This window comes from Hippoglossus stenolepis, chromosome 12 (assembly GCF_022539355.2).
Source record: "Hippoglossus stenolepis isolate QCI-W04-F060 chromosome 12, HSTE1.2, whole genome shotgun sequence".
In the NCBI taxonomy this organism is placed as follows: domain Eukaryota; kingdom Metazoa; phylum Chordata; class Actinopteri; order Pleuronectiformes; family Pleuronectidae; genus Hippoglossus; species Hippoglossus stenolepis.
The window spans coordinates 2,369,665-2,384,645 of NC_061494.1; the positions used below are offsets into that span (position 1 = coordinate 2,369,665).

General features: G+C 39.9%; 1 protein-coding gene across 6 annotated transcripts in view; it reads left to right on the plus strand.

The window, feature by feature from the left end:
* gbf1 (golgi brefeldin A resistant guanine nucleotide exchange factor 1) overlaps window positions 1-14,981 on the plus strand; it is an 86,698-nt gene that overhangs the window by 29,679 nt on the left and 42,038 nt on the right. For all 6 annotated transcript variants that reach the window (XM_035172657.2, XM_047342440.1, XM_047342439.1 and 3 more), the window contains exon 4: window positions 11,111-11,242. In XM_035172657.2, the coding sequence (XP_035028548.1) occupies window positions 11,111-11,242 (132 nt within the window). The remainder of the gene's footprint in view (window positions 1-11,110; window positions 11,243-14,981) is intronic.

The following is a 14,981-nucleotide window of genomic DNA, read 5'->3' on the forward strand; positions in this document are numbered from 1 at the left end:
TCAACTACTCTTGATCGTAGGTCCCGTGAGATCTCTGTTTTGCGAGGCATGGTCGATATCATTGGATGCTTCTTGTGAATAGCAAGCTCAAAATGTTTGAGTAGTTTTTTTTTAATTAAAAGTAGCTCAAAGCCACAATAACTCACTTGTTTCATTGATGGACTCCAGGTTTGCTAACCACTAACTCCAATTAGCTTTTGCTGAAGTTATTAGGCTTTGGGTTCACATACGTTTTCCAACTCTACACTGTGAATGTTTGAATTATGTACTCTTTTTCTTACAACTGTATATCCAGTGTCCACTGGTAGGTGTAAAGAATACAGTAAAAAGCTGGGACTTTGTTCTATCTTTGAGGTATCATTTGGTTACCAATATCAAATTAACTGTATTGTTTAGCACAGTTATTCTCATTATTTATTTGCCTTGATTAGCTAGGTTATAATAAAGTAACTTAAATGATGGGACAAAACGGATATTGCTTATCTGACTTTAAAGTACTTTTGGTAAAATGAGGCTAACTTTGCTGTTCAGAAAGAAGCTGACTAGTTTTTGACCAGGGAATAAGGCACTGCTCATTTATCCCTTTGGACCACCCACCCCTTCAGCTCAGTGTAAACTGAAACAGCCAAGATTAGTATTAATCCCTCTTAATGTAGTGTCTCATAATTAGGTGACTTGCAAGTAAGCGGTCCCACCTAACTGCTGTGATTTATCAAACACACACAGAGGATTTGCTGTCAATGCTTGGAGGGTATAAAGTGAGCATCCTGTCTGAATACAGTGGTATCAGCCTATTAATACTGATGAGCCTGATGAGCTGTGCGGTGAATGATGTCAGTGGTTACATCTAAATAAGGAATCCTCACACTGACACAGGTATAAAAGGAGAAGACCGGCTTCTCCACTGAATCCTGCTTTCCTGCATTTTGTCATAATCCCCAGCATATCTTGCAAACACCTCTCTTATATGTCCAATAACATAGACCTGTGTAAAATAAATTGCATATCAAATTCAGTTACACACCAATCCACAGTTAAGTGCTTTTAAAAAGTGTAGTGAAACAATATTTTCATGTTGGATCTTCACTAAATGGAAATTTTAATTTGAAATACCATTGAACACATTTTCTGGACTTGGATTGTCTCTCACTTCATACCACACAGGGGCTATTTTAACGTAAGGGCTTATGTGTTGATTTACTGCTTTGTTGTCATCCGCACAACCAGCCGCAAGTGCAGCTAAAAAGCCAGCAGTGACGGTACAGCTGGCTATGGCTGTAATGTTATGAAAATTGACCATGGCCCTGAGACTTAGTTCAGCAGTAGTACTGGAGGGATTTCGGGCTGGAGGAGTGCCAGAGTAATGGAATTCTAGATCGGATCTGCAGCGTCTTCCTCGTGCTATGAGGATGGTGGTGGTTGTGTATTGTGTGGACTTTCTGCCTTCTGCTTAAAGGTGATGAATTTGCAGCAACATAATAAGTTGTTAGCATAGTTAGTGCGTTAGCTTCGAGGGCTAATATGGTTAGGTGCTTTTGCTAAAAGAATGTCCAACCAAACCCTGTTGCAAAATCTGGCAGTTTATAAAGAATTGCTTTATGAAGAATGAAGGACTCATCAAACATTAGAATTGAGGAACTTAACATCCGTTAGCTCACATCTGGAACTAATGGCCATTTTATTTTGTCAAACTGAAGTTCTGTCCTTTTACTTTTATCTAAGCATCTAAATATTTGTATGGCCACCATTAGCACCAACACATCAATGCATGTTCAGAGTGAGTCATGATCTCTCATCTCGCTCTTTCTGATCTTTAGTCACACTGTAACTACATGTCTTGATCATAAAAAGTCCAGTTAATATAAATAACGTTTTGTGGTTGTGTTGTGCTTGATGTGAAGAGACCATATTCCATTCAACTGCAGTTTTTCAAACACCAAATCAGTGTGCTAACAGTGGCTGTGTGTGATTCCCAGTAGAGTGCAGTTGTGTTTTGAGCCTCTGTGGCAGTGGTGTATTGTGTCTTGTGTGAACACACACTAGAGTTGGTCTGTGTAGCGCGTGGTATCTGGAATCTCTCCTACCCCAGGGGAATGCCATTAGTGGGGAGCTGAAGGAGTGCAGCAGGTGAAACAAATAAGGACGATAACTCCACACACACACACACACACACACACACACACACACACACACACACACACACACACACACACACACACACACACACACACACACACACACACACACACACACACACACACACACACACACACACACACACACACACACACACACACACACACACAGAGCTTTGTTTCTGTGTTAGCTGCCTTGCCTCAGTCTTTTTTCTCTCTTTCCATATCTCACTTATTTTTGCCTTCTTTCTCGCATCAACTCCCAGCGTATAGTCAATTTTCAACACAAACAATGTTCATTGACATCCTTTACATTAGAGTTTTTTAAATATTTGTAACCAAGATAAATGTTTATTAAGACATTTGACCCTTTCGTGCACTTTATTGGACAAATTGTTCTTCTAAACAGGACGTTATTTTCTCCAGAGAAGGGTGTATTTCATAAATATTTTTTCTTTTTTCAGTTCAAGGCCCTCAATAGCTCTGTTTGTATCTGAGGTAGAGCCCGACCAACTGGCAAGTTTTATCAGTCCAAGTTAATTGTAATAAAGTTGGTATCTGCATTATTAACAGTTGATGAATAACAACAAATTTAACTAATTGAAAGCTAAAAATAGGTGCCTTGTCATTTTCTCCCTCGTCAGTAAATCCTTGACTGCTGATATACAACATGCTTACTAAATTAGTTCACCGCAATGCGAACAAATGCCACTGCTCATCAGTGAAGGACAGCTAATTAGCCCTTATTGTTTAGCGTTGCACAGATTCTGCCTCATTGGTACAAATATCTCTGACTCATATGTCAGCACAGCTACAGGCGTTGAATTGGAAGTACTATTTTTGTGTTTTTGTCGTATTACTTATTTCCAGCTATAAAATAATACCTTTTAACTGGTAATACAACCACCAGCAGTGTCTTGAGATGTTCTGGAGATTGGTAAGGTGAGTTGGATGACCTGAAATGAAGCAGCTATGCATATTTTTTTTTTTCATTGATTGGATATGGTGACACAGCAACTTTGTGGGCTCGGCCAATAAACTAGACAAGCTAACTCGTTACTGAGTTGCTAGGAAATCATTATTGTCAAGTAAGTCTCATGGTTCTTGAATGTGTGAATATACCAACAATGGAAGGTGCACAATGTTCTGCTGTTGTGTTCAAACACAACAGCAGAGTTTATTGTCCTGATGCGCAGGCCAAACTATCTGCCAAGGGAGTTCACTACCTGCCCCCTGCCAAAAGCTAATGTGATGGAGCTGTACTGTAGCATCAGCAAACTAACAGCACAGCCTGACGGATTTTTCATCATCACTTTCTTCTTCAGTTATGCATATTACCACCAGCATGTCAACATTTTTAGAAGAGGAGAAAACACACCAGACTTGTTTATATCTAAGTTCTTGGTGCATATGCTGACCCATAAGTGGTTGTACATGTTAAGTTTTAGTTTACATTGGTATTAGCCTTAAAATTTGCGTGTTGGTAATCTGGTGGTCATGTCAGCCAAAATCATCATACTCCCTGCACTTCTGTGAATTATTGTCTCTGCAAGTTCAACCTTGCAGTTACTTTACTACCTCACCAAACTGGTCCTCCATTCTTTCCCTGCAATTGTGAATGGTGTTATTCACCAGTGAAAGGTGTGAAATCCAGCCCACAAACTCCATTACCCCACCTGTATCCCCCCAACCTCTCTACTCTACCCCCTCTGATCCTGTCCTAATTAACCTTCTTGCTCATTAAAGAATGGGATCGAAATGATTTTGCTTTCTACTGTTTGTTTGTCTGTAAATACAGGTGATAATATCACTTAATATGATGTGCACTTAACTGTGTCACAAGTAAACGTCAAATCAAAATGAATCGGAATGATTCTGCATCATCTGAAGAAATGAAAAAGAAACAGTTTATGCTTTGTCAGCTCTAGTAAAAGATATAGATATTCACCATGAAGAATACATTTATGTTAGGAATGTTACACAGAATATATCCTGATGAATTACTTTTGCATTGAAGTCGCAGTCCCACAAAATATCCCCCTACTATATATATATACACCACATTCATACACAAATGTTCAAGTGCACTCTTACAGGTTTAAATTGAGCATGATAAAACATCCATAATTCATAAATAGACTGAGCGTAAAGTATGTTCATCCATCACAGAGGAGACAGCAGGCTGTTAATGTGAAACATATTAAGTGGACATTGGGGCCTGTCCCCAGTGCAAAATATGCAGCATAGAAAATACATTTTATGTACAGGATAACAGGTGCAAAGCTGGCAGGCTCCAGCCAAGGCAAGGTTTGGCAATGAAGTCATGCTGTTTGAGGGCACCTGCTTTATTTTTACTGGCTCTGCTTTTTTTTTTTGTTGAAACACAATTTCCTAAAAGGAATTGTCTTTCAACCGAACAAAGTATTTAGGTAGAATCATTGTTTTTGTTGGATATTTTGTAGATCTGGGCACTGCAAGTTGTTTTAGAGGCTTTCTGTCCTGACAGGAACAGATTTCAGGGAGGGAGCTGAATATTAGTATTTCATACCAGTACTCTATACCAGTATTGGTGGGCCATGCCAAAGCAATTTGTTTTTTCAAACTTTCTTCTTAAATACAACAAGTTCCCAAACTTTATGGTAATGAAAAACTATTTATTTGGCATACTCCTTTAAGTAGAATACGGACGTCCACTTTATTCATCAGTTTCAGTAGAGACAGGCCAGAAACTTAAAGGGATAGTTCACAGAAACTCTAACCAACAGGAAGAAATGTGAATTGGAAGGTCTAATTTCAGGCAGCATTTTTGGAGTATGTCATTTTCTATTAAAACATAGGTGACTAGAAGTTTAGATACCTCAGAAACTTGAATGAACCTGAAATTCCCCTGAGCGAGTCATCTGTGCAGAACGAATCTGCTTTTAAAAATGAATATATAAAAATGTAAGTATGGAAGTTAACGGTTAAAAATAGTTTTGGCTGAATTTACTACAGCCCTATTCTTCTCCACAGTAACTGCAGATAATGTTCATGAGTATTAAATAATTTACTCCGATCTGCTTTACAAAACTAGCAGGAAAACTACAATTTCTCCTAATCAGACTTGGAATAAGAAAAACTGGTGGTCATAACATAAACCTACAGTATTATGGCATCTGGACGTCTTTCCTGTGTTTCTTTACTGAGGATCATTGAGGATATTTGTAAATGGAAGCCGCTTTGATCCCCCATAAAGTAAATAACAAAGCAGTATTATTTCTCCTGTGTTTGACATGATAATGCATTTCCCATTTCAGAGTTGGGTTCAATGTAGGCTCTATAACCTGGATGCTGTTGTCAGAAATTTGAAAATTGTATGGTTAACAGTAAAAGATCTAAAGAATCATTTCTTCACTGTAGTCAGATTAAACCGTTACACGTGTTATTTCTCTCAAGAAGGCATGTGAAGACATCTTTTGATTGACTTGGTAATTGATAAGGCTTCAGGAGCTTGTAAGTGCCAGTAAGGCTATTGGTTCTCTGCTTCCTCATCTTTCCCTCCTCCGCGAAAAATCCAGTTAGAGTGTTCTTGTAAATACAAATGCAAACTATATTCCATGTAGCCCTTTAGGAAATGTTCTTTTGCAGTAGCCATTACAGCCATCCTCCCAAGCATTTGGAAAAGTTTTAATTTCTCTAGGGCTTTCAAATTGCCTGTTTAGTTTGCGCAGTAGCATTGTTCCAAGCATCTATAAAATACCACTGTGGCCTATTGAAATGACCATATGGAGCTCCATAGCATTGTTCAATCCTAATTGCCCCCTTCTACAAGTGTCAATTTCATTCAGGAGAATATAGGGACTGAGGGCAAAATAGAAAAAATGAATGAAAGAAGGGTGGGGGCCGACAGCTACTCAGGCTGACATTCATCAAACTTCTCCCGACAGATGGATAAGAACACTGTCGTGCAGGACTTTGTTCAGCAGATGAACAGTAGAATTCTCCCTGGATTTCATTTAGCCTTGCTGGTCTTGTTAAAGCGTTGTCTCTCTCCTCAGCAGGAGGAGCCTTGGCATTGCAACCAAGGACCCTGACTCTTAATTTTAGTAGCTGAAGAAGCCCAGATCAATAACCATCAGTGTTTGGTTGTGGGCCGCTGCGTCGATCAAAGGGGAGGGGAGGGATCACCCACCCCTCATCTGCTGCTCCCCCTCTCCCTGCCTCTCTTACAGAAGATGTCATTTCATTTGGTCCGTTTTCACTGAGAGCTTGTGAAGTATGTGTCAGTGTACTCCACTGATGTCTCAGATGTTTTTCTTTGTGGATTTCCTCTGTTGATGTCTACATACAGACACATTGATTTTATACATGTTCATCTAGGACAGAACCCCTATTAATATATTTAGCAGTCACAGAGCCATGGATCTACAATGCCATTTTACTGTCATTTACAAAGTTATTCATGCTTTCTCTACCCTCCCTTGTTCGCAATATCATAAATAAAGGAAGTCCAAAATACCTCGACAAAATATTTTGATGATGTGATTATAAATTATACTGGTCAACAAGAATGTCTTTTAATTGTAGTCAATTTCTTCTTCACAATAACTGTGGCAAGTGTAAACTCAATTATTGGACAGTTTTGTGAGTTACATGGAACCATGTGGGGACATCAGAAACTTGAAGTTGAAGGTAGAAAAATGTCCTGTACTGTTGGATAAAACAACACAATTATTTTTAAGTCCTTTTAACTTGCTAATCTATGATGGAAAAGCTTTGTACAAACACTGCGGTGCATATTAGGGCTGCATGATATATCATCGCGATATCAACATGCGTGATATACAGTACATATCGCAAAAGACTGCTTGAACTGTGATAAATGGTGTTCCATGTGCCAATGCATTTGCGCTCTGCATGTCAATATATTTGGCCAATCAGATGGAGATAATAAATTTAATATATTCAAATCGTTGACAGGTTTTTCCCTCAATTACTCAATGTCCAAAGAAGAGAAAAGAGAGAGAACAGAGAAGCGAGGCGGCTCTGTCAAATTTCTTGCCACCCCCTCCCCACTAAATTCTACTGTGGAAACTTCTAGTGATCACGTTTGTCCCGGGTCAAATTCATCATTATGGGCGGTTGATTATATAAAATAATTGCGTAGCTTATTTATGACAGTCCCAGAACCTGAAGGGAAAGGAACGCAGACACACACACTGACTCCACCTCTTTCTCTCTCTTAGACTCAGCTGACGTCTCTGACCCGCTACAGTTTATATGTTTATTTAATATAAACACTGATCATCACATAATGGTCGATACTTTTCTTGAATTCGTTAAATCCTGATTCAGAGCAGTGCATTGATCAGCCTTCCCGCTCGCTCTTTTCTTCTCTCTCTTTCTCTCTGTCTCTCTCTCTCTGTCTCTCTCTGTCTTTTTTCAGTGTCTGCATAGACTACTATGTGGTCAGTATGGGGTCTATGTTAGTAGTGAAACCAAAGCAGAAAGACTGTTTATTTATCGCAAGTCATATTTTCATCGCAATATTCAACAACATTATTGCATATCGCATGTTTACCTAATATCCCGCAGCCCTAGTGCATATATATTTGACCATATGTAGATAGTTTCTAAAGATAACTCATAACCTTGATTTCTTAACAGCACCTAAGCCACAGATGTATATTATAGTAGTCTAACTTTAGAATGTTATATGTAAGTTTCAGTTCTTGGCACTTATACATGTTAAGTACTATTTAGATCAAATCTGTGTTTTTATCTGTTGCACATGCTTTTTGTAAGACTAGAAAGTTCCTCAGTTGCAATTGCAACACTACAAGAATATAAGCCTTCTCTTCTGTGATGTGTTGGCCATTAAGAAAACTCAATATTTTCTTGCTTCTTCGTGCTCAGCTCCGCAACACTGTGATCCTGTGGAAGACAGGCCTGTTTGTATAACTCTTGACTTTACTTAGAAAGTGCAGGGTCTTAGCAGAGATGCCACGTTGAAATATTTGTACAAATTGAGATGGTGTGGTTGGTTGGGGTGGATATTTTTTGTGTGAGTCTCATTTCTTGATGTTATTTGTGCGTGTTTCCCCTGTGTTGTGTGGACAATAATGTGCGTCTGCAGCTCAGATACATCTCCTGTTGTTGCTCCCAGTGTCCTAAGCCTTTTCTGCTCCACTGCCAATAGATGTGCATGTGTTAAAGATGGCCTCTGTTTTGTGGTTAGCCTGCCTCATCTTGAGGCGTTCTCCTGGGGCAAAGGTTCGCCCCCGCCTTCCCGCTCTCTCTCGGACTCTTTGGTGGGGTCATTTGGAGAGGTAATCCACACATGGCTGGGTACTCGCTCTACAGCTCCAAGCAGAAAGACGGGGCTCTAGCATGGTGAAGGTAGATAGGATTTGGCTCATGGTGAATGGCAATGGGCTCATTTGACACACCTTTTTTAACCAGTTATAGTAAACTTGAGTTGGACTTGTACACACTCTTGAATCAGGACTGCTACCCAACAAGCCCAGCCCTCAGATGGCAACATGCACAGCTGGGTGAGCTGCTTTAATCCTGCATTTTTTCTTTTTTGGTCAATGTCAGCCAGAGGTCAACCTGGTTATAGAATGATTGCCTCACCATGGCCGCAGCCGTCGTTATTTATTTCATTTCACTCCCCAAGCCCTGGAGATTGAGTTGAAGTACAGAGCCTGTATTTAGACTTTATTTAAGAAGATTGGTTGTGGCCACCGACAGACTGCTCCAGTCAGCCCTGTGTTCACCGATGGCCAGCCGGATCAATACAACACAATTGAGTTTTCCAATCTGTGGACTTTGGGAATGCAGCCACAGCACTTACAGGGTGATCGCTTGTGATGAAGTCTTCATCAGGATCTATTGACAGATTCATTTGAGCGCCCTCATTCCACCCTTACTACATGTTTTTTTTCACACTGTAAAGTAATGGGACACTAAAACCCTATTTAAAAAGTTTTCTGGCAGCTGATGGACAGATTGAAGCAGCAGAGCTGTTTCACTCTCTGAAGTTAACGCTGATTCCTATTTTTATTTTGGTTAAATCCTAAGTTTATGGTTTTTTAGGGGGGGGGGCAGTCGTTGCTAAATTTAGACTTGGTGTCATCCTTCATCCAAAACTGCTCCACACTCTCAGATGTAACACTTATTAAAATATAACACCACATGAGAAAATATTCCAACAAGCAGCAAGCAAGAGATCCTTTACTTTTGAAAGCGAGGCCTAAAAGTGACCTGGCGGCCGATGAAGGGACTGTGAAAATTGCCAAATTGTTTCATATTTGATTTCTAAACAAAGCCGCAGGGATATTGGATATCACACAGTAATTTACAGCCATCACATGTGCACCTTGGAAACTGGTTGGACACTCTCCTCTGTGCTTTTGATGTCCGAGTTGTTTTTTCTTGTCTGGAGTGGAGTTGCTCTTAAGAAAGCCATAATCCTCATGGTATTGCTGCGGCGAGCGCTCCTCTGGCACAACATTTCCCAGCGACGTGCGTGACTCCACTAATTTTCCCCATTGTTGTTTTACCTGTTTTGTATTTTTGCTTCCCCTTCTTGACCCCGTTTTTTTCTCTGAATTCTCGAAAGAAAGCGAGACCAGTGAAGTCAGGGTGGATTGGCCAAAGGTGGTTCCCAGAGTGGAGTGCCTAGCGAAGTGCCTTTCTCTGTGAACTGATAACTCCAGCTGGGTTTAATAAAGTTTAGGATTCAATAGGTAGGGCTTAGCTCATGATTATGGTTTGCTTCTGATAGCTGATATTTTACTGTGGTCTGTTTATATAATGGCTCATTATTTAAAGTGTTGTTTAAAAATAGAAGTGTATGATTATTTATATATTATTTTTAAAGGACCGTTTCTACCATTTCTATTATAGAGGCGTATGAGTTTTTCTTGATATGAGAGGCTCCTTTTACCAAAAACTAGCAGTTATTGATTCTGAAATTTAGACCAAGATACAAAACATCCACAAGCTTGTATCACAAAACGGGACGACGGAATTGCAATACCTCAACTCCAAGCTACAGTCTGTTGAAGTGTTATGTAATTTAAGTTGGGGCAGGATTTACATTTTTTAAATATTACACATTACACCTATTTTTTTCTTTCAAATGTATGTGTCACATAAAAATGTTGGTCAAATTATGATCGAGTGATCACATCTGCAATAACCATGTAATTGCAGATCCCCTATCCCAGGTACCACAAAGTATTAATCGGACCGTGGCTGAAAAACTCTGAACCAAAGCTGAGCCAGTTCTGGAGAATGGTTCCACCTCTAAACAAAACAGTTTTTATGATGCAGTCAAAAGCAGTTCAAATTTCTCCAATTACTTTTTACAGTCAGAGTCTACATCCATGCCTGCTGCTCTGTGTAAATCAGCATGGTAACATGCTCGCAATGACAAGCTTAGCATGCTGATTTTAAGCAGGTAGAACGTTAGGGTCTCATGTTAAAGATACAGGGTTACGGTTACATGCTCACCATGGTCACCATATTAATTTAGTGTGTTAGCATGGCAACATGCATTTCCTCTGCCAGCACTACTTAAGGCTGTAATAATGTCTAGGTAGGCATCAGATACGTTTTGACCTGATCATGGGGCTTGACACAAAGTTAAAGGATACCCAAGTGATAACTCTACAAACAGATTTCATATAGATGGCTGGTCAAGGCAGATGGCCTGCCCACACTGAGTCTGGTTCTGTTAGAGGTTTCTTCCAGTTAATGAGGACATTTTGTATCTCCACAGTCGCCAAAGTGCTGCTCATTGTGGGAACTGTTTAGTTTCTTTATGATTGTTAAGGTCTTGACCTTCTATGTAAAGTGTATCTTATGATTTGGTGCTACACACATAAAATTGGATTGAATTGAATAAAGATGGAAATTCGTTAATAACTCTAAAAGTCAGGTCCAGGATGACCAAAGTCATGACTGTTTTGTGTATCTTTCTCCTTCAGAGCTGTCAGATATTGAACCCAACATATTCCTGAGGCCTTTCCTGGAAGTGGTCCGCTCTGAGGACACCACTGGACCAATCACAGGACTTGCCCTTACCTCTGTCAACAAGTTCCTTTCCTACGGCCTCATCGGTAAGAGATCTCAATATTAGCATTGTCTATTACATTTTTTGGGGTACATTTTTTCCCTGGAAGTACCCACATGTACTGTATATTTTATATCTTTGTACATGTGTGCATACACTTAGTTAAAAGTAACACCTAGTAGTCTAATACAAAGGTCTTGCATTAGTGCTGCTTGTCTTAATTTGTGGTACACAAGAAGGCCTAATAATTGTAAGTCCATTCATAATAGGTGATGTTCATACATCTCTGGATAGTATACAGTTGCTACTACCCCATTATTCTTCAAATATCTTCTTTTCTTAACCACTGCACGAACCAGTGTTAGACTGGCCGTTCTGTCGACTCCTCTGAACAGTTGCTGCTTACTCAGCAGCTGTTACTCTTTTTGTAGCACTTTGATTTTTTACTAAGTAGCTCAGACTTAACTTTTTTTGTTTTGAGAGGGGCTTTGACAAGTTTATAGTGTTTGTACATAAACTAATAGATCAACTTTGCACCTATTTATTTGCATGTGCTCTGAATCTGGATTTATATGGAGGGTGTATCAGCTAAGCACTTTCAAAAGTTTGGAGTTTTCCATTGGGAAGCTACAGTTTGGACTATTCTTTTGCTCATTCAATGTTGGGTCAGTCCAGGAATGCCAGGAATAGGAATGGTCTATTCTCATCATAAGTGCAGAGAAGTTATGCTGGTATATGGACAGCACTGCCTGTCCTCATTAGCCTCATCATGGAAATATGGCCCAGTGTCTGCCAGTTGTTTTGTTAAGTGTGAAATAAGCATGCATCACCAGATGTTAGTCTAAATAGCAGTCAATGTTACAGTGGTGTCAAAACAGCTGCAACCATTACTAAACTAAATAGGAGCCTAAAATTGCAGGGATCTTGTACAGTGTTAAAAAAACTGCTGGAAATGTACCTTCCATATCTGGGTCTTTTATTTCTACAATTTAAGTGTTAAACCAGATAAAATACCATGCATTTTTATGTGAGACATTTTCTACAAAAGATGAGGACTGAGGATGTTGTGAATTTCATTCAAACTGAAGAGCAGGACTTGATGCTTTCCAGACTGACACTGAAGCTCCTCGAGGTACAAGTTAAGAGGTCTGTCTGCCCAGGCTCACACATGCACACGCAATAGCTGTTCAAAGATCACCTCACAAATCGCCGTCTGAGTCCCAGAGCCCCTGTCAGTCCAGACCTGACACCAGCCCCCCTTTATCCCCACCACCCCCATCCTGACGCCATTGCACCACCACCACCACCAGCACTCAGTACTCAATTGCACTGCTCTAAGGGATGCACAACTGTAGCACTCTAACACTCACAAGGCTCCTACTCTTCACTCTCAGTGAATATAAGGAAATATCACAGTGGTTCAACAGCTCGATTAAAGCTGCTGCATCTCAGTTTGACTGTTGCTCCTCAAACAGATCAGTCTCCAGCAGCCGGTTAACACACTTACCTCTCCTCGTGTTTTACTTAGCTATGTATCCATTTTTTCTTGGTGGTGGGGGTGGGGTGGAGCTATGAGCAAACTTTATTGAATGTGAGTTCAAAGACAATTAAAACCTAATCTGAAGAATGTGTCAGAATCTCCCAGAGGAAGCTAAATGCCTATTTTATTTTATTTTATTTTATTTTATATTTATTTCTTACTCCATAAATCTAGGTTAGATAGGTCAGTAGATAGGAAGAATAGTATATATGTAATTGATAGATGGGGTATGTTGGTAGATGGATGGGATCCTAATGGAAAAAATACAATGTTATGAAGCAAAGTCAAATGAGATAGGTATCTCTAACTAACTAGGACAATACGATGCTCCAACCCTATTCCAACTTATTGCACAAGTATTGATATTGAATATTTAAAGTCTTGATCTTACGATGTAAAATATCTTGAGATAATGTATATTATGATTTGGCACTATACAAATAAAATTTAACTTTATTGAATTGAATATAAGCTGTACAATAATAATGTCCCGTGATATACTGGACATTGGTAGTTCATGTAACACCCATTCACATCAGCTGTGCAATAGGAATATTGCACTGTCAAAAAGCACAAATATTATTTACATTTATAAGCAGGAATTCTTATAATTGTTGTTCAAAGTTGTGTGTGTGTGTGTGTGTATATATATATATATATATATATATATATATATATATATATATATATATATATATTGCTTTTAGGATAGTTGAGTTGATGTGTTAAATGGACAGAAAGCACAGCACTGATGTTGTCAAGTACTGCCATCTCCTGGCTAAGAACTTAAAAAACCTAACAACACCTAAGACCTTTTATGGCCTGGTCCTCTGGATTTAGATGTTTTTAAATTATTTTCTTCAGCATTAGGTTTGTGTGTAATCTTTTCAAATCAGTTTGTTTTATTTACCTGCAATAAGACAGACATTGTTTGATTGGCTTCTCTCAGTGGACATGACTGCATGGATCGGGATGCTCGCTAAATGATTCATGTAACCAGTTTATGTCTTGTGATCTTTCAGCAAATGATGGAGCGTGTTTACATCGAGGTTCAGTTTAAGTTTACACACATTATGCCTCTCTAAGTCTTGAATGAGAAAACAGCCTGCAGCCGACGGTTGTGTCCCTCTGCATCCTGGGTGCTGTGTTAAATATGATCCTCCCCTTCAAGGTGTCACCCTGAACATTTTCCCCCTTGTCCTGCCAACATGTCCAATGCAGCCACTTTACCTCCCTTTTTAGTTTTTTGGCATGTCTACGGCCCAAAAGGAAGGGAAAGGTCTCCCCCCCCCCACACACAGTTATTTCACTCACTCATTTCTATTAGTGTGAGGTAATTCCTCAAAATCTGTGGCCTGAGGTCTACTGGCATGGAAGGAGCGACAAACTAAGCCTTAGTGCTGACAGACATCCACATCTCTGCTCTATCCTCTCCTTCCCCACAGCTCATCACTCCTCCCCCGTTCCTCCTTCATTTTCCCTCTGTTTCTGCTGCCCAGCACAGTCAGCAAAGCCCCTCACTGCGCTGCTAGCAGCCACATGGGTCACTAGCCCACCTATGGCTCAGAGCGAGGCTCAGCAGAGGCTTAAGCTGCAGCCACTGCCAGAAGAGATGAGCTTAGAGTGCAGCTGTAGCCTGCCTGTGACTCTGAGGTTGAATAAATTGTCATTAAATTAAATGGCTGTTATAATAAAATACCAAAAACATAATTAACATCAGTAGCAAAACGGGTTAACAAGGAAAAGAGCAATACCTCCTACACAACCTCCACAGACAAAAAAATCTAAGGGAAAACACAGTTTTCAGTCAAGAAAAAAGCAACAGCCAATGGTAAAAGAAAATGCATAAAAAGCAATTGATTTTGAAACAAAGGGCTGGGGTGGCACAGTAGTGCAGTGTTTAACCTCACAACAAGAATGACCAGGGTTAGAAACTGCTGGCTGGCTGCGGTATCTCTGCATGTTTTCTTGTTGCCTGCGTAGGTTTCCTTCCTCAGTCCAAAGACAAGCAGGTTAGGTTAATTGGTGTCACCTTTAATGTGAGTGTGAATTGGCGTCTGTAGTCGTTTTCAGACATGACAGGAGAATTAGGTCCGGACTTTACCCGGACTTTGCTTTTCTCACATGCACAGCGCAGCGAGGCTCTTTACACAGACGCGTTTTGCAACAGTAACAAATCCTCTGCAGGATTCAGGCGGGGGTTGGAGCAGCCAGGTGCAGCAGGGGGATGCAGGAAGTAACGTAT